The 18214-nt window shown below is 35.4% G+C and overlaps 2 protein-coding genes across 6 annotated transcripts in view; one reads left to right on the top strand and one right to left on the bottom strand.

The window, feature by feature from the left end:
- The window catches only part of LOC123872016, a 303144-nt gene that overhangs the window by 235576 nt on the left and 49354 nt on the right, over positions 1–18214 (top strand). The window lies entirely within an intron of this gene.
- On the bottom strand, positions 10216–13156 carry LOC123872017. Its single transcript, XM_045916130.1, has 2 exons — positions 11646–13156; positions 10216–10928 (listed from the first exon to the last, which is right to left on the bottom strand). Exons 1-2 carry the CDS (start codon positions 12899–12901, stop codon positions 10256–10258), a joined length of 1929 nt encoding a protein of 642 aa, XP_045772086.1. The 5' UTR covers positions 12902–13156; the 3' UTR covers positions 10216–10255.

The raw sequence follows: 18214 nt of genomic DNA, 5'->3' as shown, positions 1-18214 counted from the left end.
TAGTTTAATACTAAAGTCTAGTCCAAAGATTTCAGAACCTACTTTCCAACGACCACCGCGCCGCTTACCATTAGGTATATTATTATTATCCAGTAAAAGATTTCTAAATTAGTAAATCTTGTTTAATATTGTTGTTGAAGAAACATATTTTTAAATTAATGTTATAATAATTATTATAATAACCAATTATAATAACCAAAGTTCAAACTATTCATTCGAAAATTCTAAGTCGAGTTACTTACAGCCACAATAGCAATATCTACCTCCATTTTGCTATTACTTTTAAAAATCTTATTATACTATTGACGTCACTCAGAAAAGCAGGTATTATTTAAATATTTTTATCGAATTATTGGAATGTCCTCTCAAACCAACACAAAAAACATCAGGTTCAATGTGTAGAGGTTATCCGAGAGTTTTAATCTAAAAAAAACTAATGCCAAAATAAATAATTTAATTAGAGCGTGATTGCTATCACAACATCTAATTATCCAGTTCACAATACAAAAACCGAAAATATGCGATATCGCCCCGAATCTCGGAAGGAGACTAAACTAAAACCTTCGAAACACCCGTATTTATGCAAGTTCAATCTTGTTGACCTCCTAGCAACAGATTGTATGACATCGAATGAGCCAAATATCGATTTTATCAAACTACCTGCATTAGGTAAATTAATAATTTTATATTATTTTTGACAACTCAAATCAATATTTTAAAAATAACCTTACAGTTCGGCCGTCCTGAATTTAACACGTCCTCGTGTTTCTAATCAATCTTGTCATGTCAGTCGCGGGCTTCCCTGCCCTAAGTCAAATCCAAATCATGGGCTATCCTGCCCTCCGTCAAATCATTAAAACCTATCCATGAACTGCCGAACTATCAGTTTTAATATCAAATCAATAATAAATCCAAACGACTAACCTCTCATTCGATGTACACGAAATCTGAATTACTTACTGCAAGTTACTTTCCACTTCACAAAAGACTAAATTCTTTAAAAAAAAAACTAAAAATTTTAATCACCAAATCAAACTCAATAAAAATTTTAATCAAATGTGGGTTGTTTACAAAAAGATACCAAAGCGAAATTAAGACAACGTGAGACACGTCCCGCTTCTGAATTATTGACGTCACTCAGAAAAGCAGGTATTATTTAAATATTTTTATCGAATTATTGGAATGTCCTCTCAAACCAACACAAAAAACATCAGGTTCAATGTGTAGAGGTTATCCGAGAGTTTTAATCTAAAAAAAACTAATGCCAAAATAAATAATTTAATTAGAGCGTGATTGCTATCACAACATCTAATTATCCAGTTCACAATACAAAAACCGAAAATATGCGATATCGCCCCGAATCTCGGAAGGAGACTAAACTAAAACCTTCGAAACACCCGTATTTATGCAAGTTCAATCTTGTTGACCTCCTAGCAACAGATTGTATGACATCGAATGAGCCAAATATCGATTTTATCAAACTACCTGCATTAGGTAAATTAATAATTTTATATTATTTTTGACAACTCAAATCAATATTTTAAAAATAACCTTACAATACCTACCGTAATATTTTGTTTCACAACATCAATCAAAGTTACCCTACCTACTGATATTATCAGTCACACAATCACGAAATGTAACAATAATGTTTATTATAGGGGGTTAATTTAACGACAGCGGCGGTGTGTATAGCCGTCTACTAATCATTTTAACAGCATTGGTTTTTAAATTAAAGGCAAATTGGTTTGACGCAAAATGTCAATTTATTGCAACCTATTCGATCATGACTGAGATTGATATGCCCTAGTTGTAACAGCGGCAAATGATTGCGTATTTTATGTTACTGTAACCGCAGACAAAATTCATAGTTTAATTTTGACCGGAATTTTAGGTTTCGGAGGTCAACACCAGTCGCTGAGCTGGGATATGAAAATTTAATGTGCAGAGGCTTCTGTTATCAAAATTATGGTAACCCCGTGCCAGACGCCCTTAAAGTTTAAAAGTTTGAGAGGGTTGCCACGATGCTAAGTGTCTGGCAATGCATGATTTGATTTCTAATACCTACTGATCCATAGAAAATGTAAAAAAAATTAGACGATAACTTTTTTAAGATTTTTTACACCTTTATTACATGATATCTCCCAAAGTCACCATAATCCAAACGTCATAGCCGCTGATCGTTCCTCCCAGTGCTGGAGGAAATACGCAGATGAACTTTCAGCTTTTATAAAATCACGAATGTCTAGCACGCGCTGGCTCTCTCTCTCTCTCTATTAGATCTATGATAATTTAAAACGAACGATCTTCAGAGATTATTTACTAAGGTAAATAAATAATGCTTTAATATTCTGTTCAGCGGGTCTAGCCTAACAGGTACGAGTAGGTACGGGCCAATGCCATCAGAGTCATGAGCATGATAGCCAAAAGGCTCGATTGCTGTTATGTGAATTGTTGCTGCAGAATTTTAGCTGATATAGAAATCATACAGTAGTATGTAGTTCGCGTAAGTTTAGTTTTATTTAGTTTATTAAGTGCAATTTCGTTTGTATTTGTTACTTCAAATAAACTTCTACTTATCTATCTTGCACGTGTTTTTTATCTTCAAAATTATCACGGTCATACGCCATTGAAATTGACAGAGCGATATGATTTTCCTAATGCTCACGAGAAATGATGCCCTACCAGTTATGCTAGGAGTGCTGTAATTACTTGAAATATATGAATCGCGATGTCAAATAATTCGTCACTGATTCCGGTCACGTCTGTTACGTAGGCAATAACATATCCGTGACTTCTCTCGGAAGTGAGGAAGTAATGAGGAATTCGTGAAGACTATTTTCTTTGATAAAACGACCACGTTGACCCGGCTGACATGTAGGGTTGCCTCCAATAGAAAAAAAAAGATTCCGACGAATTGAGAACCTCCTCTTTTTTGGAAGTCAATAAAATTAATAATTAAAAATCAGTCAAGCAATAAACAATTTACCGCAAATAAAACTGCACTGAAATGTGTTTTCGTTAATTTCTGCATAATTATTATGATTTTATTTATATCTATCTTCTGCACTTTTGTACGTATATAATATTTAAGATTTAACTACCGGTATTTTTTTAAATTATTATCATCAAACTTCGTACTTTGTGTTTGTCATTTTTTTACTATTTTCCTTAGATAAATAAAGATAAACTTGACTGCCGCAATCACATTAAATAATAGGCGATGATGCAGTTTAAGGTCGAGTGCGTGGTTTTAATTAAAATTAATTGAATAAAAGCAAAAACTAGAAATTATTATGAATGAAAGCAAAGATGCAATTTGCAGCTGAACCTTTTAAAAATGGGAGTACGTAGTTCTTTTAAAGTAATTTTTGAGTTTCAATAAGGATGAATCACATTAATTTGAATAGGAATTTTAAAATTATCTCGTGGTCGTCAATACAAAGTTCATACTAATTTAAAACTAGTTTGCACACCGACTGGTTTTGATGAGATTCTATGTTTACGTTTATAGGGATGTTTTGTGCAAGTATAATTTTGCTTGAATGAATTATACTGTCGTCAACACTAGCTCTAAAGTCTTGGGTTCTTGAAAATCCCGTGAGAACTTTTTGATTTTTCGGGATAAAAAGTAGCCTATTTTGTTGCGTTTCCGGGATGTAAGCTAGTGTGGGTAGGTATAGTCCATCCACATGGAATTTGGTTGGAGTTACATTTTAGGCCGGAAAACTTTAAATTTTTCCGGCTAAAATGTACCTATTAAAATGTTAGCGATGCAATGGCTGAATTCATATAAAAAGGAAAATATCATATCGTATCGTACAACCCTATTGACGGGTGAAATTTAAATATCTCGATTCGTATTCCATCTCTATCAAGTTACATTGCACATTTTAGGACCCCGAAAGATGTTTGCCGAAAAGTTTCCAAAGATGCTGACTCTTTGGAAAGTTGCATATCGGACTTTAAAATCTTTAACGACTTGGCTTTTCACTTTTTATATTACGAGTGGTAATTTAATCACTTTTCGATATTTTGGTCGAGATCGAACAAATTGATTACGGCATCTAATTGACGAATCTTGCCCCGAGGTATAAAAACGCGTCCATATCAATATAATTTATTATTTGCTTTATAAATACTTCGCGTTCGGCGTGTTGAAGCCTAAATTTTCGTCTTATTGAATGGTAGGATATATTCAAATGAGATTCAAAAGCACTCCCAAAAGTTTATTTGTATAAAAATCGGTCAAGTGCGAGTCAGACACGCACACGAAGGGTTCCGTGCCATGCTACAAGAGATAATACTTTTTAATTTTCATGGCGGTGATTTTGAAGTCTTTATTATTTATTGTTATACTTAACGGTAATACTTAGAAGTAAACAATCTGTGCCAACTCTCTACCTATTACGGGTCACGAGATATAGCCCGCTGACAGACAATTATAGCCCACATCACAAAGGGATTACAAAACTACCAATCAGTGAAAGAATTTTCAAAATCTAAACATAAGTCCGGAGATTACCCCCCTACGTCTAAACTTACAAACTTTTACTTCTAATAAAAGTGCAGATGAATGACGCGTGAGAAAAATAACAAGCCAGTAAAAAGAAAAATCCAAAAATATTTTCTTATAATGTAGAGACAGATTTCCTAGTTCCTAACCTAAGATTTAAAAGGGGCGGTCACGTTGTAGCCATTATGCTACGGAACTCACGCTCGAGTGTGCACCGGCATGTCGAACAAGTTACCGACGATTGTCAAACGGCACCGTATGAAGGTATGAATCCTCCCGTAAATGAAATTTGTTACCTACATCCTTCAAGATTTAATACCATAAGACACCGTACTTTACGGTATACGGTTGCTTTGTTACATTCGAATCAAACCCTTATTTCATATCCGTTTTTATTTGCTCGTATTCTTTCTTGCCTATGTTTTTAACCCCCGACCCAAAAAGAGAGGTGTTGTAAGTTTGACGTGTGTATCTGTGTATCTGTCTGTGTCATCGTAGCTCCTAAACTAATGAACCGATTTTTGTTTGAAAGGTGGCTTGATCGAGAGTGTTCTTAGCTATAATCCAAGATAATCGGTTCAGCTGTTTTCTAGTTACTGTAACCTTTACTTGTCGGAGGTGTTATAAATTTTTAATTTACACTTGTTCTATTTTATAAACTCTGTTTTTAGTTGTTAGCTTGAACTGCTAAGTCTAGAAATATTTGCATGTAGATTCTCTCTATAACGTAGATCTAACACTTTGTTTTTTTTTTTTTGTAGTTTTTTTAAAGATAATCTTAGATATTTTTACCATCCGAAGTTCCACATACGGTAATTTTCGATGTTTCGCGGAAGGGTTAATATTTTTATTAAATCACAAGGAGTTTTTAAATGCCTACCTATCTAGTTAGAGATTTGTCCCTGGCATAAAAATATATAATCAAATTAAAACCGTAAGTACGTAAAAATGCAAAATTCCTAATCAAAATATTTCGAGGTGTGTAAATCAATATAGAAGGTTACTCAAGGGGACTTAAAATAATACATTTTGTACTTTTTACTCTGCATTTAAATGTTTGCATTCATTTAGAAAGTTTACGAGCTTGAAGCTCATTAAAATTGATTCCTTTGACAATTCACAAGTTCTATTAAAATAGGCAGTACTTTGTAAATACTTACCAAATAACGACATAAAATATGAAGCAATAATAATTTTAACTCATAAAATGGAAATCCGTTTGATTGTATCAAAAACGAGGAACTCATAACAATATGATAAAAAGAAAGGTCAACCCAATGGAAACATATTTTATTACACCAAGAACGAGTTTTATAAAGCTTAGGTAGGTACCTTTTCTCTAAATACTAACAGTCTTATTCATAAAAAATTGTAGAAGCTTTATTAGCTTGTTATAAGCAAAGTTCTCAAAAACATGATTCATAAACGTTCAATAGTGCTAAAAGTGTTCAATAACGGCTCCATAACTTATAACAGGCTGAACCCTACTATAAACCCGTATTAAAGAACAAGGTGGCCGCCGTCTTGTCTTAACAGCTGATAATTTGTTTGGAAGTGAGGTTATTTTGTTTTGGTTGATTCTAGTGTCATTGCATTGTAATTATTATTTGTACGTTATTTATTCTGGATTCGAGAGGCTGTGGTAATTAACTAGAGTTGCAAGTTTTAACTGCCATAAGATGCTAGGGACGGACGTCGTGAAGTAGGTACCTAAAAGTTTCTACCTAATTTCGAAGTTTCTTTTCATGTAATCATTCTTTTACATAGGTATGTGATTTCTTCTAACGTAAGAAATATGGCGGTGATGCAGCTCAGTACCTAACTACATAAACCGAGAAGGATTTGGGTAAAAAAAAGGGCTGGCTCATTTTTTGCGCAACGGATCAGCCTGGCTGTCAAGCGTGGAAATGCAGCCAGTATTCTTGGCACCATTCCACACGGGCATGATTTGCATAGTAATTAGATAAGGCTAGCTTTAAGTTTTATTGTAATATTTTCAATTTAAAAAAAAAGGATTTTATTCCATGAATGTCCAGGTACTGTATCTAAATTCTAATACATACTTTTACCTAATACATCTTTTTTTTAAATAGTATAATAAAATCTAACGCTAATTTCTAAATTCCTTCCTGTTTCCATTTTTATAATTAAATAAATCGGAACAAAACTCCGAACGACAATACCTAACTATCCTCCAGAACTCAGACAATTGACCGAAATTCGAAAACAAATGTCACACCTGCGTCACTTTTCTGTGTAGAGCCCAGTTTTTTTGCAATTTTGTCTATGAATTCATCAGAACGACAACATAACAAAGCGAAACTAGCCTATAGCGAGAATTTAGTTGTGAGAGGTTTATTGAACCTTTATGAATAAAGAAAGTTATGAAACGTTTAATAGGCCTAATGAGCATTTTAGCTAATGAACGTTTTAAACCTATATTAAGGGATTTTTATGAATAAGACTGTAATTAGAGTACTTATGTAAAACAAAGTCGTAGACTGCGTTTGTCTGCGTGCTCATAAGTTTCTAACTTGTAGTTGGATTCAGATGCGATTATTACCACAAATTCAAATTCAAAACATTTTTATTCAATTAGACTTTTACAAGTTCTTTTGAATCGTCAAAAGCATCTACCACTGGTTCAGAATGCCTTTCCTACCGAGAAGAACCAGCAAGAAACTCGGCGGTTGCTCTTTTCAAAGATTTGATATACAATATTATGCCATGTATAAAAAAACAGGCACACTAATACTGTAGGTAAATACGAAAATGTGTCTGACTATCATGTTATCTTCTCACGGTTGATCTGTTTAACTGATTTCGACGGGTACAGAGATAGTGTGCATTCTGGAGACTGTGTTGCTTTTTATCCTGGAAAATCACCGCGTTCCCAGGGGATTTTTAGTCACTAATCCATGCGAACCATCGATGTATGCGAACGAATTTGCAGACATGATTTTGTCTTAGAATATTTTCTTGAATAAGATTTATGCATCTTAGGTAAGCTCAATATATCTACAGGGTTACTGGTAATATGTCGGCAATCCGTTAAGGGGGTGTGGGCGAAGTAATTTGCAATCAAATGACCCCTTATGACCCCTAGGCGAATGTCAACCATTTTCGAGTAATTTGACTTTTTGTGTTTTTTAGAAGAATTTGAGGTATGCAACTTTGAAAATTTATAAAAAAAAACCAATGCATGAATTTTTTTATTATTATTATTATTTGCTTGCTAACACTTCAATACATAATGATCAACCATAAAATGACACTTATCTTTAATAGTTTTCAAATCACAGCTACAAATCTGTACAAGTTTCATATTTTACACCAGGTGGTCTGACAAAAATGGTCGATTTATGTAAAAAATTACTGAAGAACTTTATCGGCAGAACACATGAAAAACATGTACAACTTCTCAGCTACCCAACGAGATACAATATGGTACCAGAAATCAGAAAATGGCCGAAAAAAAATACAATTATTGTTAAAAAGACGAAATCGTCTGCAATCAAAAATTACAATAATCGTTTAGGAAGTTTAAAATAATTACGTAGATAAGTTACACTAAGCCATTAAAACTAAATTCTAAAGTTCATTTTCAAAATGTGACCCTCTATTTCTTATGCACAGGCGCATTCTTTTTCTTAATTGAGATTTTACTACATTACTTGTCAAATTGGTTCTTATTGAATTAGCTGCATTTATTATTCTAATTTTCAATTCTTCGACTGATGGCACTGGTGAGACATCGTACACTAGGCTCTTCATATGTCCCCAGACATAATAGTCCATAGGTGTCAGGTCTGGACATCTTGCTGGCCAAGGAATTGGGCCTCCTCTGAGGAGGAAATCGGCGAAGATATTCACGGCGAGCGGCCAAAGCATTGCCGTCACAATATCCATAACAAAAAAGGATATTGGCGTATTCCTCATTGGAGTACTGGGTTCTTTCTGCAGCCATTAGTCCTTTTGACGCGCCAAATTGTCGGGAGAGCAATAAATCAGAGTCCAATCACAAGCCAAATCACAGAGTATGCCAGAAACAGTCCATAAGAAAAAGCCTGGTCAATTCACTTCCAAATTCACAATGATGTAGGTACCAACTTAGGTAGAGATGATCTGTACAGTACAAGTGGCACAAGCAAACTGTAAATTTTTGCAGTTTTGCAAAAATTATGAAACATTTTAAATGTCTTATCTTTTAAGTCTAAGAATTTATAAATACAATACAATTAAATAAGTTAAGGATCCCACCCTTCACCTAATGTTATTGTACTTGCCAGTGCTTTAATTATTATCCTATTCTCTGAAAAATGTTAGGCAAATCTGGCTATTTATGCCTTTGTTTTTTCTATCCAGTCACTAGATAATGTTTTTAAGCTCTTCTTATCCGAGAGCGCTGATTGGTGCACGTGTTCACACAAAGGATTAAAAATGTCATTCTTGGAACTCTCATTATTTTTAGAGTGTTATTTTTAGAGTTTTATACTTCGAAAATGAATTGTAAGATTAATTATAACTCATTACTCATCTTAAATAAGAAATAAGAATATTACCATAAAATTCGACGTTGAGATATTATTTCGTATTCTTAAGACGATTTCATTTTTTCACAATAATTGCATTTTTTTCGGCCAATTTCTAATTTCTGGTACCATATTGTATCTCGTTGGATAGCTGAGAAGTTGTACATGTTTTTCATGTGTTCTGCCGATAAAGTTCTTCAGTAATTTTTTACATAAATCGACCATTTTTGTCAGACCACCTGGTGTAAATTATGAAACTTGTACAGATTTGTAGCTGTGATTTAAAAACTATTAAAGATATGTATCATTTTATGATTGATTATTATGTATTGAAGTGTTAGCAAGCAAATAATAATAAAATAAAAAAAAATCATGCATTGGTTTTTTTTTAATAATTTTCAAAGTTGCATACCTCAAATTCTTCTAAAAAACACAAAAAGTCAAATTACTCGAAAATGGTTGACATTTGCCTAGGGGTCATTAGGGGTCATTTGGTTGCAAATTACTTCGCCTACACCCCCTTAACAGATTGCCGACATATTACCAGTAACCCTGTATACTTAACTCATGTACGAAGAGCTTATGTTAATGGCAGCACGTACCTTATCTAGTACATTCACATTCAACTCGGACGAAGTCGCGAGCAATTGTTAGTTTAGTAACTGTAGGATAAATACCTGGATTTAGGCAGGTTAGGTCACCGGTGGTTTGGAGTCTTCCCTTTCTCGTATTCCGTGGATAGTTTCTTCGAAGCACTGATTCGCAGAACACTTCACTTAATTTTAAAGTTTATGTGATTTTAAGTTATTTACTTAGCGTAGCGTTTTTACAGTTTAATAGCGGGTTTTGCGTGATTAATTTAGCGTTATATGAGTTTTTTACACAAGCGGCGCGTGGCGTTTGTACAGCGGGCGTCACGCAGTTAGCGGGTTTCAGACTCGACGTGCGTAAACGCCGGTTCAAAGGTAACTGACAGGAGCGGGGTGTGAGAGCGGGTAATAGGATGGAATTTTATGTGTGCGTGAGTGTTTGTATGTGTGTATGTATGATAGCGTAATTAAATATATAATAATAACTTAAGTAACTAGAGGGCGCTTACAACTTCCCCCGCCTAGAGGTAATCCTCTAAACAGAATGAATTGCAAGAGAGAGATAAAAATTATAGCGTTTAAAGTGTTTAAATAGAGTTAATAGCGTTAATAGCAGCCTATTGAGAAGGTAGAGGGCATATCCGAACTACAGGTCTGATGTAGCTTCCGGAACGCGTTCTAACTTTGACTGCTCGAATTATACTGTCTTTCCCTGGATAGAGTTCTTCTATAACTCCTAGAGGCCAGCAAAGAGGATGAACGTTGGAGTCTTTGATTACAACAACAGCTCCAAGACTCACAGGGTTGGATGGAGTATTCCACTTTTGTCTGTGTTGTAAAGAAGTCAAATATTCTTGGCTCCAGCGTTTCCAGAAAGAACAAGTAATTTTAGTTAACAATTGATAGCGGGATAAGCGGCTGTCGGGAATATCCGTTAAATCCTCGAAAGGTAAATATTTTGCGGGAGTGAGATTGAGAAAATGATTGGGCGTAAGTGCGGAAAGATCTGACGGATCAGAGCTTAAAATACATAATGGTCTACTATTTAATAAGTTTTCGATTTGAATTATAATTGTATTTAATTCTTCATAAGTAAGGATTTGTGTCCCTACTACCTTGTATAAATGCGTTTTTACACAGCGAACGTTAATTTCGCTAAGACCATTAAAATGCGGGCCGTAAGGCGGGCTATGCTTAAATTGAATACGATGTTCTGCGAGGCGATTCTCAATGAAATTTTTATAAGCATTGGACTGTATGAGAGTGTAAAGTTCATCTAATTTGCGTTTAGCTCCAAAGAAAGTAGTAGCTCCATCGCTGTATATTAGACTTACAGGGCCTTTGCGTGCGCTTAGTCTTAAAAAAGCTGCAAGAAATAAGTCAGAACTAAGATCTGAGACTAATTCTAGGTGTACTGCCTTGGTAGTCATGCATGTAAATATGCAGACGTACGCTTTATGACTTTTAATACCTCGGCGGCGAATGTGAGTTACAAAGAAAGGTCCCATGTAGTCCACAGCGGTGTGAACGAAGGCTTTAACTTGCGCTACTCTAAAAGCGGGTAACTCTCCCATTTGTGGAAAAGTAGATTGAGGGTTGGTGCGAAAACAAATATTGCATTTGTGTACACGTTGTCGAACCAAGTTTCTGGCAGCAATGATCCAGAACTTCTGTCTGAGTAAAGAGAGTAATAACGCGGGTCCTGTATGCAAATTAGTGATATGATAATAATCAACTATTAGTTGAGTGATGCGGTCTTTAGAAGGTAAGATTATTGGATGTTTTTGACCAAAATTTAATTGCGAATTGCTTAAACGACCACCAACTCTGATGATGTCGTCTGCGAGAAATGGGTTAAGTTTTAAGATCGATTTCGAGCAAGGTTTATTATTTTTGAGAGCGTGAATATCTTGAGAAAAATGTTTATTTTGAACATAGCGAATTATGTAAGTTTCTGCAAAATCTAGATCTGAAACTGTAATAGAACCGCGTGATTTTAAGCGTTTGGAGAATCTTAACATGTAAACAATGGTGCGCAATAATTTAGACCAGCTAGAAGAGCGTTCGGCTAAGATATCAATCGGATGTTGAGTGTCGGAAACAGAAGTTTCAACTGCTAGAACAGTAATTTTTGCTTCTTCAAAATTTTCATTATGAGCGTTTACTTGAAAAGGCGTTATAGGCCATCGCGATATAGGATGCGTTGTCCACTGAGGAGCGTTAAACCAAAGTTTGCGTTCTAATAATTCTTTCGGCGTGACTGGACGAGATATAATGTCCGCAGGATTTTCGCGTCCTTTTATATGATACCAATGTTCAGCAGATAACTTTGAATTAATTTCGGTAATCCTATTGGCAACGAATGTATGGTATTTATATGCGGGAGAATGAAGCCATGAAAGGGCTACTGTTGCGTCAGAAAATGCGTAAATATTATTTATTTTGCAGCGCTTACTAAGAGTTTCACGTATCAAATCAATTAAACTGGCTAATAGAAGAGATGCGCAAAGCTCGAGTCGAGCGAGTGATGTTTTCTTAAGCGGTGCGACTCTAGATTTTGAAGCGAGCAAATGAACAGAGCCAGAAGAATGTTCATCTGAACTTACGCGTATGTAAACGGCGGCTCCATAGCATCTTTCACTAGCGTCAGAAAAACCTATGAGCGTTACATGGGATTCAGAGTTCATCCCTACGTAGCGTGGAATTTTGATTTGTTCTAAATGTGGTAGTTCATTACAAAATTGTTCAAACTGTTGAGCGATTGAGCTGGGTACTGGAGTATCCCAGTCGAGATTTAATTTCCAACATTCTTGGACGAGAAGTTTCATAAAAGCGGTAACAGGACCTATTAGACCGATTGGATCGAACAGGCGCGCGGTAATCGAAAGAATTAAGCGTTTTGTATAATCGCGTGGACTTTCCTTAGCGTTGATTTTAAAAGTAAAAGTATCGAGTTTAGGATGCCACTGCATTCCTACTATTTTTGTAACGTCTTGAGCATCTGAATCAAAATTAATTGCGTGCGGATTTTTATGAGAGCTAGGAACTTCATTTAGAAATTTAGTGTCATTGGAGATCCATTTGGTTAAATTGAAACCACCCGAGTTGAACATATCGACCATTTCATGATAAGTTTCTTTGGCTTTCTCAAAACCATCGATTGAGTTTATGTAATCGTCCATGTACATGTGATGAGTAGCTTCATTAGCTGCGAGCGGGTACCTGTCAATGCTGTCTTCAGCTAGCTGACGCACGACTCTCATAGCGAGATAAGGTGAACTAGATACTCCAAATGATACTACGGTGAAGTTATAAGTGTCAATAGATTGCTCAGTGTCAAATCTAAAAAGAATTCTTTGAAAAGCGTGATGCGCGGGCGTTAAATTTAATTGAAAATAATGTTTTTCAATATCTGCGGTTACTGCGATTGAGAATAAGCGTAAATTTATTAAGAGTTCAAATATGTTATTTTGTAAGTTAGGACCTACATATAATAAATCGTTAAGCGATTTTCCGGAGGTAGTTTGACTTGAAGCGTTTAGAACGATACGAGTTTTCGAAGTCTGCTTATCAGGGCGATAAACAGCTCTGTGCGGAATATAATAACAATTTATATCGCGTGAAGGGTTGTCTACTTTCGTAAGATAACCTTCGTCTATGTATGACTGAATGGTTGCGTTATAATCTTTACGAAGAGCGGGATTAGCGTTTAATTTCTTCTCTAATTGAAGAAAGCGGAGTTTGGCGATCGAGTATGAGTCACCGAGTTTAGCGGGATCATCTTTAAAGGGTAAGTGAACAGTATATCGGCCTGTTTCATCGCGTGAGTAAGTATCTTTAAAGATGCGTTCACATGCTTCATCATCTGGGCTTATGTGAATTTTATTAGGTACATTTTCTAATGACCAAAAGCGTTCAGTAATTTCATCAAGTGACGGAGAGTCTGTCTGACATAAAAAAGTTTTAAAATCGTTTGAGCGGTGGTTCGAGTTGTGAGCTGCGCAGTCTGCTCTCCCCATCAGTATGTAGCCTAGCGTGCTTTGAACTGCGACTACAGACGAACGAGGCGAGACCACTCTGTCACACCCAAGCAAGAAGGGGAACAGTTCATTACCGATTAGGCAATCGATCGGCCCTGGAGTATGATAATCGTCGTCAGCCAATGGCAATGCGTGTAAATGAGTTAACTGGGAAACATCGATACGAGCGTTTGGTAAGTGGTCGGTAATTGTGTCTATCACCCTAGCGGTAATAGTATAAGAACAGCGTGAGTCGAAACGAGAATAAATTTTAAATGTTACAAATCCCAGTGATGTGCTTTCTGTTTGACCAATGCCTTTTACAACTGACGGAGCGAATTTAATTTTCAAATTTAAGCGTTGACAACATTCTTTTGATATAAAATTAGTCATTGAACCTGTATCTAAAAATAAACGGATAGCGTATTGCGTATTGTTACTACATACATTTACTTTTGCGGTAGGTAAAAGTACAGTTGTATCTTGTGAATAATTGCGTGAAGAGGTAGTCACCGAAAGTGCTAATTCTGAAGGATTACTTGGCGGAGCGTGAGGTGCGGGAGGTGGTGCTGTAATCTTTGGCAAATCACTAGATTTATCATTCTGCGGTGGCATCTGTATCGGCGCGTTACTGTGGTTAGCACCATAGCGGTTCGGTGAGTAAGCGGTGGCATGTGACTGTGAGGTCCCGGGTTCATACCTAGGCTTAGAAAAAGAGCTACATAACAGACTGTGATGTGAGCTAGATGCACAGTTCCCACATCGACCCTGGCTCTTACAGCGGAATTTTAAATGAAATCCTAGGCAGAACTCACAAAATCTATTTTTTCTCACTATGTCTAGCTTAGTTTTAGCGTCTTGGTTTTTAAAAACCTCACACTTGTAAAGCGGATGAGCGTCTTGATTTTTACAGATTATGCACTTACGTTGAGTATTTTGAGAATTTAAACTATAATTATTGTTGTTGCTGACTGTACTCGTATAAGTCTGAGTTTGCGATTTAGGTTTATATGAATTAGGTTTTTTATTTGGAGTTTGAATGTTAACTTGAACGGAGCGTAATGTTTGTATTTTTAATTGTTCTTTTAGAAAGTTATTTAAATCGGAAAAAGTAGGTATTTTAATGTGTTTATGATTTTGTTCAAATAACGAGACAACATCTTTACTTAACTTTGAGAGTGCAATGTGTGTAATCATAAAGTCTGATAAATCTGGTATTTCTAGGCGTTGCAGTGCCGCTTGCGCGGAGCAAAATTGATCAACAAAAGATTCGAGCGGTTGATTTTGTTTGCAATTTAAAATTGTATCTATGTATTGAGTAGCTTGCACTCTAGTATCTTGATATTTCTCTAATAATGCGTTCCATATAATAAGATAATTCTCAGAGGTGGGTGGTATACCAGAACAAACCAAAAGCGCCTTATCAGTTAAGCAACTAACTAAGTATTGGACTTTCTGTACGTCAGTGAGTCTATTGTTGTTATGTATTAAGTTCAAAAAGTTTTCATAAAAGACAGTCCATTTTGACGGACAGCCGTCAAATGTTTTTAAATTCAGCGGAGGTAATTTTTTATTTAACAAACTGTATTGGTTGTCAAACTGTGACACAGCTGATTCACTTTTAATTTCATTTAGAGTATATTGAATTTGACAGTATAATGTGTCAAATGCGCCTAGCGGGGCATAGTTCGGCGTATAAAGAGGGTCATGTTTCAAATAGGCTGAAATTAAATCGTCTATGACTATCGCGAAATCTTGACGTAATTTTTCTAAACTTTGAACGCGAGCCAAGAAATTCGTTTTGTTCACAGGATCACTCACCTTCAGACTTAAATCATATATTTGTTGAATTGATAAAAACAAGAATTCTTTCTTAGCCTCTAATCTAACAATAGTTTCGTTAGATTTCGACATTCTGATTTCTGATATGCGATAATAAACGTTATTTCAAGCGAATAAGACTCAATACAGGCGAATAATTATTTCGATATAATTTTTATAATGAGTTAGTTGTAGGTAGATATAAAAAGTTTTAATCTTTAAATATTGAAAAATATACATAAATAATTATATATAATGCGTTAATATAATGTAATGCGTGGATCTAAACATAAATATGCGTAATTATACAAGATTTTTGTATATTTTAGTTAGCGGCGGTACCTATGTTCCGAACGTAATTCTATTGCAATGAATATTGAAATATACAATAAATAGCGTGTTTAGTGTTGAATTATATATGAATACGATTGTAGGAAGAGAAATAGGATCCGGTGCGATAGGACCAGAGAAATTGTAGGATAAATACCTGGATTTAGGCAGGTTAGGTCACCGGTGGTTTGGAGTCTTCCCTTTCTCGTATTCCGTGGATAGTTTCTTCGAAGCACTGATTCGCAGAACACTTCACTTAATTTTTAAGTTATTTACTTAGCGTAGCGTTTTTACAGTTTAATAGCGGGTTTTGCGTGATTAATTTAGCGTTATATGAGTTTTTTACACAAGCGGCGCGTGGCGTTTGTACAGCGGGCGTCACGCAGTTAGCGGGTTTCAGACTCGACGTGCGTAAACGCCGGTTCAAAGGTAACTGACAGGAGCGGGGTGTGAGAGCGGGTAATAGGATGGAATTTTATGTGTGCGTGAGTGTTTGTATGTGTGTATGTATGATAGCGTAATTAAATATATAATAATAACTTAAGTAACTAGAGGGCGCTTACAGTAACATAAAGAATTAAGTGAGTCTGAGGATTTATTGATATGAAAGTTATCTTACGCCAATTTAAAATATAATATATTTATTTTATATATTTGCATTTCCGTATATTATGGTACATCCTACGTAGGTGGTACGAATTTGTCCAGATACAATTTAAGGAGAGAAATTGCTAGCCGAGGAACCCGTACAAAGTAGAATATGTGATATTAAATCTATATGACAGCTATTAGGACACTCGAATGGCGGTCGCTGGATCGCTACAAAACGAATTTAGAGTGAGGTTATATTTTGTTGGCGGTTTTTTAACTGGCATTTTCTTTGTGTTGGACGCACTCTGTTGTATGTTACGGGCAATATTTTTCTCAGTATGTTGTCCTTTTGTTACATTCTGTTTAATGAGACCTTTTTATTTTTATCACTCCGTGAGAGTATTATACCTACCTACTTTTTTTCTGAAGACCAAGAATTATTGACATACTTACTCTTTTTTTTTTGCACCCAATTTCAACAATACTTTTTTAATACGCGCCGTTCATAATAAGTTTCTAATTACAGATTTCTCAGTGCTATTTGCAACAGTGATTACAAAATACAAATCTAAACCGCCTTTTTTGCTCCAGTAATTTTTGTTAACTCAAGGTCAAAATTTAAATATTTCATTTTGCTACCAAAAATTATAATAAAAACATACTTACAACTTTATCGTTTACTAAATCTTTTGAGAAAGACTCTTTTAGGCGTGGGCTGCGGTATTATAAACTTTTTCTCGAACAAAAATGAATACATTTGAAAATTTAAGCTATTTTCCCCTTGGAGGTCAAATGTTGTATGGAGATAAAAGGAAATTCCATCTAACCAAGTTAAGTGATTTAAAAACAAAATATTAAGAAAATATTTAATACAAAATATAATAAAAACTTTGAACATCAACGCTATTAGAATTTGCGCTGAATTTTTATCTCTGAAAATCTTATTTTACTTAGAAGACTAGACCCATTAGAGTGTCTAGTCTTATTATACAGTGTGGAATAATCCTGTGAAATTGCTCTATCTTGTTTATGGCACATTCTTAAATCTGTAGATGCTTGCTGACTTGCTGAAAGGTTAGTACCTAGTCAAACAGTCTTCTTTATTTTTATAAAAGTTATAAAATTCAGTTCATTCTCTACGCTGATTCAATGTCTCAAAGAGTATTTTGACCTCCGATAGATATCAGAAGCCTTATGTAGGTATTTTTTACGCCACTTCGTGACCTTTAGGTCTCCGGTCAGCTTTTGGTTTTACCAGTAGGTGTATTCCATTGCACCAGCCCACCTTAGAGTTCCTGGAGTTTTCAATATGTTACCACTGAAAGGGTTTTATTGCCTCTCCAAAGAGAGAGAGTATCCTCCCTTCAACAAAAAAGGCCTATGCAATATCTCACTGGCTATTGTAATTTACGTTCTCACTACGAAAAACATCTAATAAATACATAATTGTGTTACGGTGTCCATCCAATACTATCGATATCTATATCGCCGAGATTGGTTACCGAGGTTAGCCAATAACAAATTAGGAGTTTGACTTATACTTTCTGCAGCGTCAATAGATACAGTAAGGCCTCATTCACAAGAGAGCTTTTTTAATGTCCGTTAAAAAAGCGTTAAAATAGAACGAATGTATTCCCAAGTATCTGTTCACACGTCAACGCTTTTTTAACGCGCACTTTGTATTATCAGCGCAACGCCGGGTTTTAACGCAACGCTTTTTTAACGCTCGTGCGAATTAGGGCTAATGCGACGATTTTGATGTGTCTGGGTGAGCCAACTTTACGGTCGTAGCACTTATATACCCCTCGAACAACT

Source organism: Maniola jurtina, chromosome 14 (assembly GCF_905333055.1).
Source record: "Maniola jurtina chromosome 14, ilManJurt1.1, whole genome shotgun sequence".
Taxonomy (NCBI): domain Eukaryota; kingdom Metazoa; phylum Arthropoda; class Insecta; order Lepidoptera; family Nymphalidae; genus Maniola; species Maniola jurtina.
Note: the sequence above shows the minus strand (reverse complement) of the source record. Positions and strands in the feature narration are given on the sequence as shown.